The sequence below is a fragment of the Nipponia nippon genome, unplaced genomic scaffold (genome assembly GCF_047370975.1).
Source record: "Nipponia nippon isolate SJK-2023a ecotype South Korea unplaced genomic scaffold, ASM4737097v1 scaffold_1, whole genome shotgun sequence".
NCBI lineage: Eukaryota > Metazoa > Chordata > Aves > Pelecaniformes > Threskiornithidae > Nipponia > Nipponia nippon.
In genome coordinates, this window is record NW_028262290.1 from 145,866,079 (window position 1) to 145,884,015 (window position 17,937).

At 35.1% G+C, this 17,937-nt stretch overlaps 1 protein-coding gene across 1 annotated transcript in view; it reads left to right on the forward strand.

The window, feature by feature from the left end:
• Positions 1-17,937, forward strand: part of MALRD1 (MAM and LDL receptor class A domain containing 1) — a 286,614-nt gene that overhangs the window by 99,798 nt on the left and 168,879 nt on the right. The window contains exons 22-25 of the mRNA XM_087760128.1: positions 6,830-6,986; positions 10,152-10,262; positions 11,143-11,356; positions 16,541-16,788. Coding sequence (XP_087616254.1) covers positions 6,830-6,986; positions 10,152-10,262; positions 11,143-11,356; positions 16,541-16,788 — 730 coding nt within the window. The remainder of the gene's footprint in view (positions 1-6,829; positions 6,987-10,151; positions 10,263-11,142; positions 11,357-16,540; positions 16,789-17,937) is intronic.

The window sequence follows — 17,937 nt, forward strand, 5'->3', positions numbered from 1 at the left end:
TTTTACAGAAGGCTTAATCTTCCGTATATTTCTATAATATTTTCTGTAATATTTCTATATTGCTTCTACCCTTTCAGCAGTTTCCCACCTTAAAGCCAAATTTCAAGTAAACAGTGCTAGAGGCACAATGTGTACACGACTTTCCTGTTTTACAGCTAATATATTGAAGTCACATTGGACTCTATATGGACACATGCAAAGATAAAGATTAAGCCTTCCTTGTATCTTTGCCTGTTTCCTTAGGAATACTGTAATAATAATGACTTTTGGATGCCTTATATTTCTGTTGCAACCTTTGTTGCCAATGCTAGAAAATATGAAATGTTAGCATCTTTTTAAAGATTTTTAATATAGACCTTTATTTTTATACCTACTTAAAATTTTACCAGAAATTTCATATCATCTGGTTTCTGACACTATAAACAAGAAATAATAGGAATCAACATAAAATGAAACTAATGTAATGGAAAGGTCAAAGTATCACAATTTACAACCATCTTCTGTCAAATATATAAGGCGTTAAAATAACAATACTATACTCTGATGACATAGTACAAGAAATAAATGACACCAATATAAATCTTTTCTCATAAATATGGTTGTTAGGAAGAAAAAGGGGAGACTTTAACTCCATCTTAGCTAATGAAACAATAACCTAAAAATTTTCTCAGAAATCTTTTGATTAAATGTTTTCTCACTAGGAAATCCTAGCTAATCTAAAACTAAAATTCTCCTGCAAGTGTCTTAACTTTGGCAAAAACTTTTGGCAGCTGGTTACCTATGCTCTTGGAGGAAAGGGAATAGATAGAGAAGAGACTAATCTCCCCCGCCCCCATTACCCTGATAAAGGATGCATGGGATGTGATACATCCAAACTGAAGCCACTGCCTTGTCTGATTCAAACCATCAACTTGAGCTTTAATGGCCCACATTTTCCTGATATGTCTAGTATCCCACAATGCTTCCACTTTGGTCAAGAGAATGCTTCTTTTGGGTGTCATCTAGTGCCCTACCGTTTTTTTGACCACTGGTTTGGGGTTTCTCTCTGTACAGAAACCCATCTGGACTAATAGCAGGTCACTGACTTGGTAGATCCTGGACAGATGGTGTTGGAGAGCTGAAGAATGCTTTAAATGTGTAACAGGTCCAACATGTCTAAGGGGCTCTGATTTGCTATATAGATGCTGCACAGTGTTTGTGGACATATATATTCAGGAAAAATGGAAAGGAATGTGGGAGCTGCTGCTTTTTGAATTTCAAGTTTTAGTATGGTGTGTTGATCATTGGGATGCTTATCCCTTTGAGGAAACTGAAATTTCCTTCTCTGGTTTACCTTTTTTGTTTGTTTGTTTTTCTCATTATTGCTGAGATTTGGAAGCAAATCAGAACTCGTTAATGAAATGAAGTTGTTTGTTTTCTAACCACATTTAGTTTTCACTCTAAATGAAAAATAAAGAGCAAAGGGTATTTTATAAGTCCATTTAAGTGCTTAATCAGGGATTCTCAAACAATTTGTAGAAGATATGTAGATGAATTAACACTTTAAAAACTGAGAGATGTCCAACAATTAATTAAATCAGAGCTTGAACTTTCTGTACAGGAAAGTTCAGCTGATTAATTTTTTATCCTCGTTCAGACATTGCAACAACAGAAAATTACTACTGTGAAATGAGTAATTCACAGCAAGAGACTTTACTTGATAACACTACCAGATTAAGCTGGGCCTACTTTTTTGGATAGGCCTCCAACTTTTTTTTAACACACCTAATCTTTCCCTCAGTACTAATTCCCATTTAGTATGTTCAGTTCCCTGTGTTCTTCTGAATGCTTTGAAGGGGGAAATGCAGTGAAGATTCTTTTATGTACACCCATTCTTTGCTAACTACATTTTAAAAGATACTTGAAATATTAAGCTATTAACAAAGTCAAGTACGAAAATGTAGTTCAGTTGCTTATGTTGAATTTTTTATATCCATTAAAATGTTGTGAATTTCCCTCTGAAATTAATTAGGATTGTTGCACTGGCATGGAAATATCTCTATGTAGGGAATGCTAGCAGTACAGAGGTAAAATTAATTATTTTCAAAGGGTAAATATCAAGATTTTAATGACACATATTGTAGCTGCCAATTAAGAGGTTTTCCATGGGATAATTTTCTAAATGAGCCTGAGATCTTGCAGCTACTGGCAGGGGAGCTTGTGTATATTCTGCTGAATTTCAGCACTTACATAAGATCTACATGGAAAGCCAAATTTATACATATTGAACAATATCTTGTTTTACACTTTTTACCATCAACTTCTTGAGGTCTCATTTGAAAAAAAAAAAAAAAGGAAAAATAATTTTAAAAAAGAATGGGAATACTTTTATAGAATAGGAAAGAAAGGAATTTAAGGAGGGGCCAGATGATTAAATTGCATAATGAAGAAACTACTACCTTGGCTGAAGATGACTCAAAGAACAAAGCTGGGGGGTGAGGAGGAGAACAACTTCTGAGCAGAGTAAGAGAGACTGATAACTTAGGTTTATGGAAAGTTTTGGAATACTTTGTGACAGTATATTACTTACTGGTTTAAAATACACGTAGGCCAGCTAAGAGTCTTTTACTTTAAATGTCACAGCTCAACAAACTGAACAGATGATTTCATGTACGTTAACTGGCTCTGCTACATAAGATGTATTCATAGAAAGTGGAGGTCCTCTAGCATGTAAACTATATGCAAACAGAATGGTTTCTTATTACTTTCTTCAAACTCTTCCCCCTATAGAATGTGCATCTCCCTGTAAATTCCAAACATGTTCCTATACCAGACAGCTTAAAGAATTCAAGACAGAGAGATTGCTTTGCTCTGTGAGCAGACATGGTGCAAGTTAATGTCAGCTACAGAGACTAGAAGAAAGCTTTCCTTTTAAACAACAACATGGACAGGTCACAAGTATATCAGTCCTGTAGTCCTAAGTGTAAAAATTTCCATTATAGGAGTGAACAAGGATGTTCTACACACACTTATACAGCCCTTTCTGATCCTTCCATTTTCCCTTACTTTCCCACACATCCATAATATCCATATAATCACATACTGCCACCATGTTTAATGGCTAGCACTCCGTGAAGTGTATCACATAGGGGATTTTCATCTGGTTTACTAGTTTTACATGTAACATTATAGCAAACACTTGAAACAAGGGCAAAAAGATTGCAATGACACCTGCCTTGGATGTGCTATGGGACCAGTAGCATCTACGCAGAGATGTGATTTTGGTCTACCTTCAAGGCAAAGACATATCTGACAGAACACACCAAATAAGAGATGGATATTTGAATTTAATCATAGTATTGATTGTACCCTACCACTGTTTCAAACTAATCTCACTGAGAAGCCTGAACATAATACTGAATACTCTAGGAAGTATGGGGGCTGGAAGTGCTATTGCTTTTCATAGCTTTTTATCATTCTGTTTCTCACAGCCCTCTTGAATGCTATTGTAATACAATGAATACAATGCTGACACTCTTGGACCACTGAAGGCACGAGTTCCCAGTAGCAGAGTAAATTCTGAATTCTTAAATGGTTTTGCAAACCTTAAGAGAACTGGATATTCGTTTACATCCAGGCAAAACTCTGTTAGAATACTCAGTGCCAAGGAAAAAAAGAAACCAAAAATTGCTATATTGCAATAACAGCTTTCTTCAGCAGAAAAGAGGAAACTAAATGAATATTCCAAATGTAGACTTGCTTGAAAGATCTGTAACTATGTAGTTTTCAAGTATCACTTATAGTACATGCAGTTTATTAGGAGAAGCTGTTTTAACAAAAATGCTCTATTAGTTTTTATTTTGGTATTATTTTTACCTAATTGCCCTCAGGCTTGCATATACCTTACTCTATTTTGCACTTATTTTCTGCAAAAGTTCGCTTACAAATATTTATGCTACTGTGTCAAGGATGATATAAATGCATGCAATAGTTATAAAGATGTCTGAATTGCCAGGATACAGCTTCAGTGACACTTATCTCATCTGCTTCTGAATGAAAAGAAAAATAAGATTGTGGAGAAGATCCAGATTTTCCCAGACCATTATTCTTCCCCCTAGAATCCCACCGGACTGACTTTGGTCCCTGTTGGCTTTACCAGCAGTCCTCAGTGATTTCACCTGTAACATCTCTGACCTACACCAAATGAAGGTCTATCCCACATTTTAAGATGTATTTTTAAAACATATTGCTCCTTCTTAAAAAATATCTACTTGTATGTCGCTTAGAAAGAGAAAATTTCACCATAAACTACTGAACATTTCTTTTATAAAAAACAAAGATTATAATTCTGCTGAGTAGTTATTTCTATTTTATGGGTGGCAGTAGAAATGTTAACTCTGATCATGACCACTACTTTCCTGCATGTATTTGATTTCTACCTAAAACTATGTGCATAGGCAACCCATCCCACACACTACTGATTTTTTATGTAAAAGTCTTCATTTTTCAATTGTGAATTATATCTACTTCGTGTTCCCCAATTAACATGTAAGAAATGGTCTGCAAAATGTTATCTTTTCCTGCACAAGTTCCTTCATTTTGCAGGATCTTTTAGTACTTCACTTTAAATAAAACAAATGTATTAATAGTTTAGAGCTGAGAATCATCTTTCCTAGCTAAAGAGAAATTATGGGAATAATTCACTTCCATGCCTTTTGACATTTGCAGATATTTTACATACAAGTCCTTACCAATATCTACAAATACAATGATTCTCTCATTCTTGCATGCTAGATAAGATTTTGGGAAACCTTTCAGAAGTGTGTAATGATTACAGGATTGAACTGTGGCTGATTAACTAGTAAAAGTGCTCCCCGCACTTCTGACCCATGAAAGTGTTAGACTTGCACTTTGCCCTGCTGAAGGAAACAGCCTGGGATTTCGGTACCAAAATTTTTCATAACTATCAGAATTGTCTCTTATTTTCATCTACCAAAATATTGTCTGTAGTTTCCCATGGCTATAGCAGTTGCCTTTTTAATCTTTTTTTTTCTGATGTGACATCAGGGGAGGCAGAACCAGTACTCTGCGTAATAAGCAATGAACCAGCCACTAATTTGCAAGGATTTTTGAAGGGCTATTTTGTGTCAAGGGCTATTACTAGGTTTTAATTTTCCTATGAAGCAAAAATTTAATGGTCTTAAACATCAAGAAAGAGAAAGAGATGGAAAATTATTTTCATTTAAATATAGCCTTAAGATCAACCACAGGTTACAGGAAGGATAAGGAGATATTCCATAAAATTCTTTGCCCTGGGCAAAAGGAAGATCAGGCTATTTGCAGTCTATCAATTTGTCACTGGTCATATTAGAAACAAGTTACTGCATACGTGATTTTAAAGATGAGTCAATTAATTAAAGGACTTCAGATCCTCAGAGGAAATTGCTGTCTGAGTACAGAGATAAAATTTGCCTGTTTCTAGCCTACTTTATATTATGTACTATAGTAGATAGAACGTGCTGTTCCCAAAGTGACTGAATATAAAGTGGAATTCAGTCTCTCCTTGACCTCCAGAGTACATGACAAGCCTTAATTAATATATGTTGAAGTATTTTGTAATTATTGAGTGTAAATTGTTCTATACAGTAAATGTAATCTATTAGTTTTGTTGTAACTTTGCAGTCATAAACCTGTATGTGCTAAATTCATAGTTATTTTATCACACAGTGCTTGTTGAGTTCAATATAGGCATTGCAATCTGAGGTAAATTGTGTCTAGACAAATAGTCAAGATTTTTTTTTTAATTTTATAACATGTTTTAAAGAAACATTTTTCTTACAAGATTTCAAAGAAACTTCATGAGATTATGGAAAAAGTAGCTTTTATAATATTTGTTTAATACTGCAGGGCTACTGCAGCAAAGATCACATCAAACTGAGTTCTTACCATAGGCACCAAAGTCTTTTAGTCCTTTGGACTTCTCTAAGTATAAAAACTTAGAGATGTCTGGTGAAAAAAAAAAAGTTCTTGAATTTGTACCATCGAATTCCTGACTCTTCCCATTTGGCAGGGCTTTCAGTCTGGCACCCCATATTTCTCTCAGCAGTGCTTGCTGAGCATGCTGCCTTCTCACAGTTACAGTGGTACAGTTTTACAGAGCAGTTGCTCAGAGGTTGGCCAAAGAGGAAAACTGAAAAGCAAGGAAAACCTAATACCAGGACCTTTTTAAAAAATGTAGGTCCCATCATCAGGTTTGTAAGCCCTTGTTGGAGAAGTTCTTTCTTTTGAGAAGCACTGAGCATGTAGCAGCTCCACTGAAGAGAACAGAATCTTATCTTTGGTCAACAGCTGGTTTTTAATTTGAAAAACAAGGGGTTTAGGAGCCAAATCTTAGATACCCAAAATGCTAAAACTACACTTCTTGTCTCTCTGTACACTCAGAGTCTGATGCTTACTGAAAGCCAGCCTCATCTTTCCCAGCAGCTCAGGAGAAAGAATTTCACCCAGTATGTTGGATTTTCTTGACTTCAAGCTAGGATCAAGCTCTTTGATTTCCCTGAGGAAAGAGGGTGGGGGGAAAACACAGAGGCCTCATCTATATAACCCTGTGGGTAAAGGCTGACTTCAGCTCTGTATCTTGTTTTGCCAATCTCTGACATAAAAATACTAGCTGCCTTTTCAAGGGCTTTTTGGGATTCTGGCTACACACTCTTAAACTAAAAGGCATCCAGATAGCCAGACAGAAGATACTATATCTGTATAAGGAAATATTACCATTTTAACTTTAACTAGAACTTAATTATGATTAAATGTTTTGTTTTAATAAAGAAAAACCTTTCTCTCTGATCAGGCATACTGAAGAAGGCTGGTATCTCTTTGCAGACAGCTCGAATGGAGAATTTGGTCACACAGTTGACATTGCCACCCCAGTCATCTCCCTTACGGGGCCCAAATGCAAAATCGTATTCTGGAACCACATGAATGGTTCAACAATAGGTTCTCTGGAGGTACGGAGATGTTCTTTGTTTGGGATTTTTTTTTTTTTTTTACTGCCCAAAATTGCTGTGAGAAAATTCATTCCTTGTCATTTAGTTTTGTTAAAGCCTGGGCTGCTAATAAATGAAAATGAACAATTACTAACACTTCACTGCTCTCAATATATTATAATCTGAAGGAACCATTAACTCAGGTAAGCTGGGGAAAATGTAACTTTCTACAACAATCAAAAATTATGGCCTTTATAGACATACCGTGGTTGGAACTTCCATACAAGAAAAAGCCTTGTACTGCACAATACTCTTTGACACTGAAAAGCATCAGTAGATATTTGGACATCAAAGTCTTTGGCCAAATGTGGGAGCATGAAAAAATGAAGTAATTGTATTAAAATTTGCTGTAAAATTTTGTAGAAACAGCTTATTCCTCAGAAAGTTTAACATGTATCTTTCAGAGGCTAATTATATTAATGTAAGCAGCATTGCACTATTTCTAGGACATAACAGTAACAAATTTTATTACCCATATGCTTTTCTTCACTCCATTTAAAATAAAAGCACTTCTGTAAAGGAAATATAACTAGTTCAGCAGCTTGTAGATCAAATGAGTCACTGCAAAGTGAATGAATAAAACAGCAACATTGTTCTCAACAATTTTTTTGCGGCACATCTGAGTAACTATAATGGGATTTCCCATTAATATTACCAATAACTGCAGCATCAGAAATGGACTGAAAAAAATACTCAGGATAAGTTACCCAGTCACCTGTGGACTCAGTATCAAATTTTTAAAATATTGCTGAATTTCTCCCAAGTACATAAAGATCTTGCTAGGTTTGTCCTCAGTTTTAAGACTCAGAACAGATCAATTTGCTTTGAAACTTCTTTGTATTTACTCAGGATTCCAGGACTTCTTTACAGTGTAAGAACCCACATTAGTTGGAATCAGGTCCACACAGTGTTTTGTAGAAATTAACAGCAAATTCTATGGAGCCATGCCCAGTATTACCACGACAAAAGACAAATGTATATAGATTTTTTTTTTCTCAGTTTCAACACAGGAGACTACAATTTCCCTCTAATCCTTAACTGATTTTTCCACCCCTCTATAACGTAATTGATTATAAGATGTACCAAAGCAAAATCACAAAACCTTTGCATTTTAAACATTGTAAATAATTACCTGGTTTCAATTGCTTGATTAAGCAATTAATAATAAATGTAGGAATAACTCAGAATACAAAATTATTTAGGTAATTTCTCATTATTTTCTTCTAAAGGTTCTAAGTATTATATGAATGTGAATCTTTTCTGTGCTTAAAAATCACTAAAGGCCTTTTATCCATCTCTTCCTCCAAGACTACCACATTTTTATTTAATTCACAAGTTTGGATTTTTGCATGTTAGTCTGCATCCATGCCATCAAGTCATGTAGGACATGCTGAAGACTTTCCTGCTGTTTGCATGAATGACTGTCTTCCTGTGTTTCTATGACTTTCTTAAACATTTATTAGCTGTCTCTTTATTGTGGAACCTCAGTTTGAATATTTGTTGGAACCATTTTTGTCTGGTTTCTGTCCTCTGACTTGGCATGGGTAACTCTACCGAAGTATTAAATGTGCTTTTTCAATAACTTGCAATGTAGTCAAAATGCATAGGGCTTCAAAGTGCATTAGGGTACAGGGAAGCCTTGGATTTCAATAGCACATAAATTTATGGCTATATTTAACTCTAAAATTATAACCTTTAGCATGATATAATAGAAAATATTAATTTCTGATGAAGGACTTGGTTTTATAATTTAGTAAGTAATTTACAGTGTGCGTAAAAACATGTGTGTATGTACCTATATAGTCACATACATATCAATATTCATATAAAGATATAGTTTGTACTTGAGTGTAAGAAAAACCTTTTCTTATTCAGCACCCTTTATTCTCTCAAATAATATCTGTAATCTCTTTTACTCTCCAATTTTTTTCCCCCTTAAAATTCATGTCTTCTGGGGGCAGTGCTTGTCTATAAAGCCAGGTGTCACTTTGTTTTTCTATTCAATTTAATATATTATGCCTGTTTCTTTTGTTCCCCTGGAACCAAAGCTCTTCCGTGTGAGGATCTGCTGTTTGCTTGGCAGAACTTACCTGTTATGGAATATCATAGACACTCATGGGACTGCATAAATTTTCAAAAAAAACCTTTTTTTTTCATTAAGATGAAAAATGCCTGGGCTGCCCTAAGAAGATTACACACAGTAGCAATAAATCCTTGAAAGCAGTAGTGGTTCAGGCAACTGGTGAACTGATGCTTAGCTCTGCAAGTACTGGCTAGAGACACAGCTTGATGCACTTCATCGAACACACATCTTGTTGTTATTGTTACCTCAGTTGAAGCTGGATGCCCAAGAGGTTGGAGCAAAGCGTATTTAGGACTTTGTTCTCATGTCAAAAAGTGTCAGCTTTCCCCAATTCAAAGACTATTTACAGGGGTAAGGGTATTTATGAATCTTCCATTGCCCAAACAGATGAAATTTTGGTCTTTAGAAGAAAACAACAAGTTTTTATTTGTAGAAGAAAAAATGTTTCATAAGAATCAGGACAAGAAAATCTATCCCATGAACTAATATGTTTTTCAGTAACTCTTGCTGTTAATGCTATCTCCATGTTTTACAAATGGATCCCAACTCATTAATGAACAATTTTTATTTGTGGCTAGCCACTCTTAATAAATTAATGGGATAAGTTAGTCCAGGTAAGGCTCTGGACTGAGTATGTTTATGAGGAGATCAGAAAATCTTAAAGCATTATTTTCTTAGAATAGTCATTTACACTGGCAAATCCCTTTGGGTCAGATAGGACATTAGGAAAGGTTCTTCACTGAGAGGATGGTCGGTCACTGGAACAGACTCCCCAGGGAATTGATCATGGCACCAAGCCTGTCAGAGTTCAAGGAGCATCTGGATGACACTCTTAGTCATATGGTTTAGTTTTAGGTAGTCCTGCGAGGAGCAGGGACTTGGACTTGATGATCCTTTTGAGTGCCTTCCAACTCCAGATACTGTATGATTCTGTGATTCTATGATATTTAATGGTGGTATAGAGATAAGTTGTACCTTAAGGGACCTAAAGTGAGTTGGTAATGAAAAGATTTTTTTGTGACCTAGAATTATTTCCTTTTTAGGTACTCTGTAAAACCGGTAACAGGACTTCTAGACTGTGGACTCAAAGTGGCAGCCAAGGTCCCCAGTGGAACAGAGCAGAAGTGTTCTTAGGAATTCGTTCAAATTTTCAGGTGTGTATTCCTATATTATATGCTTCCTAGACAGCTGGCCTTAGGTACTTTTTTATATTATGCATTCTTCACTTTCTCATTTCCCTTTTCGCCCCATACACATACTGTACCTCCCATTCTGAATAGCAAAAGTAATCTTTTTTGGCTATGTAATTGGTTACCTGAGCTGGACAGAAGTTTTTGGAGATTTCTCACTCTGCTTCAATCTCAGATGGATATCCATTTTTAAGACAGAGAATCCTTTCTACCCTTGAATCCAACTCAGGTGAAACTATTCCACTTCCTTCTCCTTAGTGTGTAGTAGTATTACATCTGATTTTTGACAAAAAAGAGTGTTGAGCATGATGTTTGCTTTGAAATATGAGCTGATTCCTAAACCTCTTAGAGATACTTAGTCATGGGTACACCATGCTTCGTTGTATCCTTATTAAAAAAACAGAGACAACCAGGAACATATTTAAAAATATGTTACATTCCCTGGTAATTCTGTCTTGGATGGCTTTTTATGAAACTAACATTCTTTTTACATTCATGGGAATAACTGATGAATGACTCAGTTTCATGCTTACTTTGCAGAAGTAGGTGGAACCCTTGCTATTAATTCAGGACAAGTGGGGACTAATATCTGTGTTGCTCATTTTCTTTCCCTTTTTTTTTGTACTTGGTTATTGTTAGAAGATAGTCCTTCAATAACTATAGTGACAGATCTGTACAAGCAGTAGTACAAGCTTTCATAGGACTGCTTCGACAGTAAGAACGGACCACTTCATATTCCAAGATTTTCAAGGACCATCATAGTCTCTGTTCTATTCATGTTGCATGTATAAGTTTTATATATCTTAACAGTGTCTTACTGTAATATCTCTGTAATTTTTATTAGGTTGTTTTCAGGGCAAAACGTGGTGTCAGTTACATGGGAGATGTGGCAGTGGATGATATTACCTTTGAAGATTGTTCCCCTTTGCTCATCCCAGGCAGACCTTGCACATCAGAGGAATTCACATGTGCCAACAAGTACTGCATCCCAAAGGATAATCTGTGTGATTTTGTGAATGACTGTGCAGATAACTCAGATGAGAGCCCTACTATTTGCAGTAAGTATGGTAGGTTTTTTTATATAATTATCATAAATAACTGTGCCAGCTGTGAATTGTTATTACTTGAATACTTTTGATAGCTCATCAGCTAAGAAAGCAAACAAGAAGGTATTAATTTAATTCTATTCCTTGGCTTTTAAGAATTTTAAATTACTACTATTTAATTTGAAATCATATGATAGAAAATAAAAAGAGCTGTTAGTGAATTTCTCAGGAAAGCAGCTGTCTTTAAAAGCAGAATAAAAATCTCCTGCTTTCCATATGAAAAGAATGTATTAAGGCTGAAAAAAATACTTCAAGTGTAATACCTTTGGTATACGAGGGACCTATCTCTTTTGGTATTTCAAGGATTGTCAGGTCTCTTAGCAAATCATTTTAATCTGAATACTGTACAATTTTGGTTTTACAAGAGGTATCAAGATACAGCATCTGTAGTATCGGATTCAAAGAATGATGTTTCGTATCAAATAGGTTCTCCTCTGGAGAAATGGATCGCCATATATAGTACTAACATTTTCTTTTTTCTAGTAGAATTATGGCAAATGCTCACACAATCAAATCTGCATTGTTTGGTACCATATGAACCATTGCCTCATTTTTATTGAGATTATGAATACGGTTTCTCAAATTCTCAGTGAATACAATCCTATGAAGCAAAGGTATGCTGATCCTATGAAGCTAAAGTACACAGCAAAGGGACTGTGTTTTGCAAATTATTTTCATGCTATTAAACTTTGCAGTGATTTCCAAACCAGGAATAGCATGTCACTAAGCTATATGGGAAACCGTTCCGATCTTCTGCAACTAAAAATGAGGAGTATATCAAGTTGGAATTACTCTGTTGAAAAATATTCTTATATTTTGGCTTTTATTTTCTGAAATATTTAGAAGCTGGTTTTCTGTGACTTTTTTGAGTTTTCTGGATTGTCTGTATTTCCCACAAAACACCATCAGACAAGTAAAGACTGAAGCATTAGGGGCAAAATGGTTCAAACAGGCTGATGGGATTTAGTTGTGCAACCCCCTAAAGTAAGTATTTAATTCTGATTCCCCATTAGAAAAGAGATGAACTGAAACAGTCCGCAAAGAAAATGCTTTCCTGTAAAGTGCTTTTTTTACTTATTACTTTAAGTTAAAAATAAGTAAAAAAAAAAAAAAAAGAACTTTCCTGACTGCATTTTAACAGGAAACTTTACAATGAAGTATTATGGAGCCTTAAGAGCACAGGGGTCATTACTGAGGTGAAACTTCTATATCAACATGGATTTTACCTCAGATAAAAAATTAATCCCATTTCACAGTCTCTAATTTTGCTGTAAAATGCTTGGTGACCAATATGACTTTCTTTGCTAGGTCTGGGAGTGCTTTATTCAATAACATTTTCAATAACAATATCAGGACTTAGACTAATTTTTGCTTTCCTTTTTTTCCTTTTATTTTTTCAGTTTTGAAATAGGTATGCTGCCTTAAATTTCCACTCTGTGCTAGAGAATTTGGGGTTTCTTTTATTGGTGCTGCCTCTCCCTTATATATTTAATATATTATTATATTATATTATATTATATTATATTATATTATATTATATTATAATATAGTATATTTAATAAAGTAGAAATACATAACTTGCTGAAAATATACCTAACAGAAAAATGCTAGTTCTGTTTTCCCAGCTTTTTCATGAGGCCCGCTGCCTTCAAAGAGAACGTAATGATAGGAAACACATATTTCCACTCTTTGTGAATTTTTTTTTCATTCCTTGCAGCCATCAGAGAAGAGTTGTTTCCTCACTGCTGAACCATAGAATGGTAGCTTGAAAACCTCAAGCTCAGAAGCCTGGGGAAGGCTTTAGCAGGGCAAAGCACGATAGATCTAAGTACAGGAAACAAAAAATGGGCAGTTTTGCCGAGGCATGGCAATTGTGTTTAAAAAACATGAAAACTGTGCAGCTTCCAGACATCTTCAAAGTACCTTTTAGCAGTAGGCCTTCCTGGATCGCTAGTTTTAACTGTACATGTGGTCTGCTATGTGCACGAAGAGTCATCATATCTTAGTTAATGAAATCTTTCTGCACCATGTTGAAAGAAACTAGTCCCTAGTCTCTGTTATATTCCTGAAACTCCAGAATGTTAACAGGACTATATCACACGATGATACTCACCAAGTCTAATTAGCAATGTCTAGACAAAGCCAGTGCTGCTGAGATATAAACTATGCCTCATAAAGCTGTTAAATTACTATTGCGAGATCTGTGCCTTGGTTTTGTTTGCTTTGTAGAGGGCTCTTTTTAGCTAGCTGTGTGATGTCAGTGTCATAAAATAAGTCAAGTACACGTTTTAACAGGAATACTGATTTGTCAAATCTTTAGAAATTATTCTGTTAGATACTAAATGAATCATCCATGCTTAGAGGTTTTTTTAAGTATAATGTCACTAGTGCTATTTTCTTACTACAAGTATATGAGAACAAAATAAACCACAACAGTGCTGGAGAGGTAACGGGTGGTAGCACTCCTTCAACCTTGTTCAGAAACTGCCGGGGTTTACCTTATTCTGCTTGAGGTTATCAGTGTATCAGAGGAAGGTCTCTGAGGCAGCTCTGGTTAAATTGAGTTGGGCATGCCTCCTTGAGGTAGAAATGGTGTTTTATGAGATCTAGTAAATTAAATTTTGTGAAAAAGGCTGTGGGACAGTAGTGTTTTTCCAGTCTGAAATATGGATTAGTGCTAGTGCAGGTGGCTCTACTTGGTAGATGTTTGGTTTTGTCTGAGCTTGGTTAATGTTTGGTTTAGCTCATCAGTGTGCTTCTGAAGCAAAACTCTCAGTTATTCCTATTTCTTGTGATTTGGTTTGCATTGTAGAGTGTGCTCAAGCATATGAACTAGGCTCCTTTCATTAAAAAATAAATTGAAAGATGAGCTCCAGGAGGGCATCAAATGTATTCTAACCACTAGTGGTTATTCAGCCTGCAGGATCAGGCTCTGTATTCTTGTTCATCTAGGCATAGCTGTTGGGAATAATATGACTTAAAATAGTTTAAATTTTGCTCCATTTAATTACTTTATTACAAAGATCCATTAGATCTTTTGTGATCAATATAATACGATTCATATACCTACTGTTAAGTGTTTTTCTTAAATTATTAAGCTCTCATCCAGTAGACTAATTCAGCAGCCCTGTGTCACTGTTCCACAGACAAAAGGATTAGCTTTGCTTTTGTACTTCATTGCTAAGAGTTCACAGTTCTTCATAGAAGTGTCTACTACCAAAGATTTAATATGCAACTGCGCAGTCATCTGTTGTAACTTGAGCTTCCAAGCAGGCTGCCTAAGTTCTCTTTTTCATCAGTGGAATGACTCACTTCCAGACTGAAGTTCATGTTATTTAAAATTGATTGTTCAAGTTAGATTAGATAAATTGTCCTATAGATATGAGTATTTTTCTTCGTTGACTATAGAGATCCTACAAGGACATCTAAATTAGGTAACATGCAATATATACAGTGTTAGCAGGGATGTTCAATGCTCATGCCTTAAGGTCTTCATTCTTGAAAACATTCCTTTAAAATAAAATGGTCAGTTGCATGCATGGATTTTATTGACTAGAGAAGGCATTTGTAAGTAATTGAAGGAATTTCTTTAACTAGGATCCTGAAATATTAAGTAACTAAATGATTGTATTGCAAAAGATGAGGAGTGACAAATTCTATGGGCAGTTACATCCAGTTGAGGTAAACTACAATCTGTTTTTTGCATAAATGATAGTCATATCATTTGGCACATCGGGTTTGGGGTTTTTTTAATTGTTATTTTAGATGGCATCATATTTGCAGACAAAGGTAAAAGACAGTGAAGCTATTCTGGCTGAATAATCCATATTTTTAAGAAAAAGTTTCTAACTTCCTTTTCACTCTTACGACCTCCACAAAGAAGAACAAAAGGAAGAAATCTTTCATCTGATTTCAGCCTGAAATTTTAGAGGTAGCTGTCTGTAGTGTTTTGGTCCATCTGTAGACTCCATGGATTTTAGCTCCTTGGCCTCATTACTGAGGCTTCTGACCAGCTGCCAATTAAATAAAGCTACTTTTAAATGGCTGAACTTTATCAGACCCCAGAAGAGGCTCAGGTTCTGTTTATTTTTTACAAGAGAGCTTTTGTCACTTCTTATATTGTCAGATGAAATGATCCATATGGTTTCCAAATCTATCTTCAAAGCACTTTCCTTTCCAACAATAATAGTAAGAATATTCAGGACACAGCCAAAAGTCTCTTGAAGGCTCTGCCGAAATTCCAGCTTATTTCAGCAAGTTTATTCTTACTTGGTAATCATTAGAATAAAATTACAGATGCATAGAGGAAAAAATATACACAGCTTAAACTTCTGGAGTGGTGTGATTGACTTAACCTTAATTTACATGGACAGTTGACTCGCCTTGTTGGCTATTTTGAAGTTCAGGATTGGAAAATCAGTAAAGTGCATGCATGTTGTTTCATAAAAAAATCAACCAAAATTATGAAATCTGTCTCTTTCTCTAGGCATTAAATACAGTTGAAGGAGAAATGTAGATAATCATCTATGTTTGCATATTGGCTGAGAAAATACATGTGTGAAATCTTCTGTAAACATGCAAAAATAAACTAACTATGGGTGTGATTCAGCTCAAAGTTAGCACATCTACATTTACGTTTTACCTGTATGTGTCTGTACAGAGGCTGTGTCATTATGGTGCTCCATACATTCATTTGAAAGGGTTTCTGTTCCCTAAATATAGGCATCTGTTATTGTTTTCACCTGACCTTAACATGCTCTTCCAAAAAGAGGCTAGTTTTCTGTAGATGTCTTGGATGCCCTATGGAGGGCACCAGTTGACCTCTGCTTGTAAAACCCTAAAGAGCTATTCAGCTTGACCTAAAATAGATTGCTATATTTGGTTACTTTTATACCAAAGACTCTGTTGACTGTAATAACAAGACTACAGAGACCTACCTCATATGTATGCAGTTTTATCCTATCCTATTATTATATCTTAGAAGATTAAAAATGCTCTGTTTAATGAGATACCTGGATATTATTTTTTATATTGAAGCATTTTTTTTTTTATGGATTTGAGTACTAGGTTGTAGTATATGTACCTAATCAACTTCTTGAAAAAAAATCTCTTTGTGTGTGTGCAATTGTCTTTCAGGTACATCTATTGGGCATTGTAATTTTGAGTTTGATCTTTGTGGATGGAAGCAAGATAAAAATGATGATTTTGACTGGAACCTCAGAACTAGCAGTACTACAAAAATGGGCACTGGACCAGCTACTGATCATACATTGCAAGAGCCATCTGGTCATTATATTTTTATAAAGAGTTCATTTCTTCAGCTGCCAGGACAGAAAGCTAGGATTTCTAGTCCTGTCCTAAGCAGAAGGAATAAAAACTGCAAGGTATGTGGAGGTGTGTTATTAGCAGGAATGCAGAATTTTATTTCTAGGTAGCACCAAGATAATACTCCTACAATGAATAAAGATGATCACAAATATTTCCTGAGAAAAAACAAGCATGTTGTAGAAGAGTCAGGGCCTATCTTATTTCCTTGAAATCATAAGAAAACAGGTATCTTGTTGTGGGAAAAAAATGATTTCTGTAAGTAAATAAGTACTCTGGGAGATTCGGATGAAGTTGACAGTGAATGTAGTGTCTGATTTAGAATATGTCTTATGTGATATTCACCCTAAGTAGCATACAATTATGTAATGGTTTGTGATTTTATGGAGAAAATGTGTATAAATACAGTAACAATTGGCTTTCAAAGTACTGCAAACGGAAGGATGTGTGACAGAAGGCTTTGTCACTGACTAGAGAATGGAGAAAAGTAAGCCTTTATTTTCCAAAACACTACAGCACATTGTAGTGATTTGAGTTTGAACATTTCTCTGCAAACCTGGATTAAAAAGTTTTCTAGTTTTGATACATCTTTTATAGTCTTTGCTAAAATGGTAACTTGTAGTTTCATAAGACATCTTTCAGAACACATCTATCAGAATCTGCTACAGGAACAACATGTTGAAAAAGTGGATTTTCCAGAAAGTTGAACCATGCATTACTTTGAAATGGTATATCTGCTACAGGAACAACATGCTGAAAAAGTGGATTTTCCAGAAAGTTGAACCATGCATTACTTTGAAATGGTATTTTTCCAATTTTCATAGTCTTTAAGTGTTAAGGCAAAAATGAGTGTTATCTCAGTTTCTAACATCCGTGTCAAACACAAAATGGATGTTTAAACATTAATAGTTGCCAATAATTCTAATTACTAATAAAATTAGTAATAATTTTAAAAGAGTAGTTAGAAATAGAGCTAACAAAATATCTATATACATTATTTACATGGAGAGGGATATTGTGCATAAATGGAGGTGTCGTGGGAGGTAAAGTGGTACTTTTAGCCTTTGGAAAATTAGCAAAGGAAAATTTATAAAGACTTTAGAAAATTATCAAGGCAGGAATGGCTTAACATTTTCAGAGTAAATTTGGGAATGGATTTCCAGAATTGAAGAACTGATCTGGGGGGGGAAAGGCCTAGTGAACAGAAA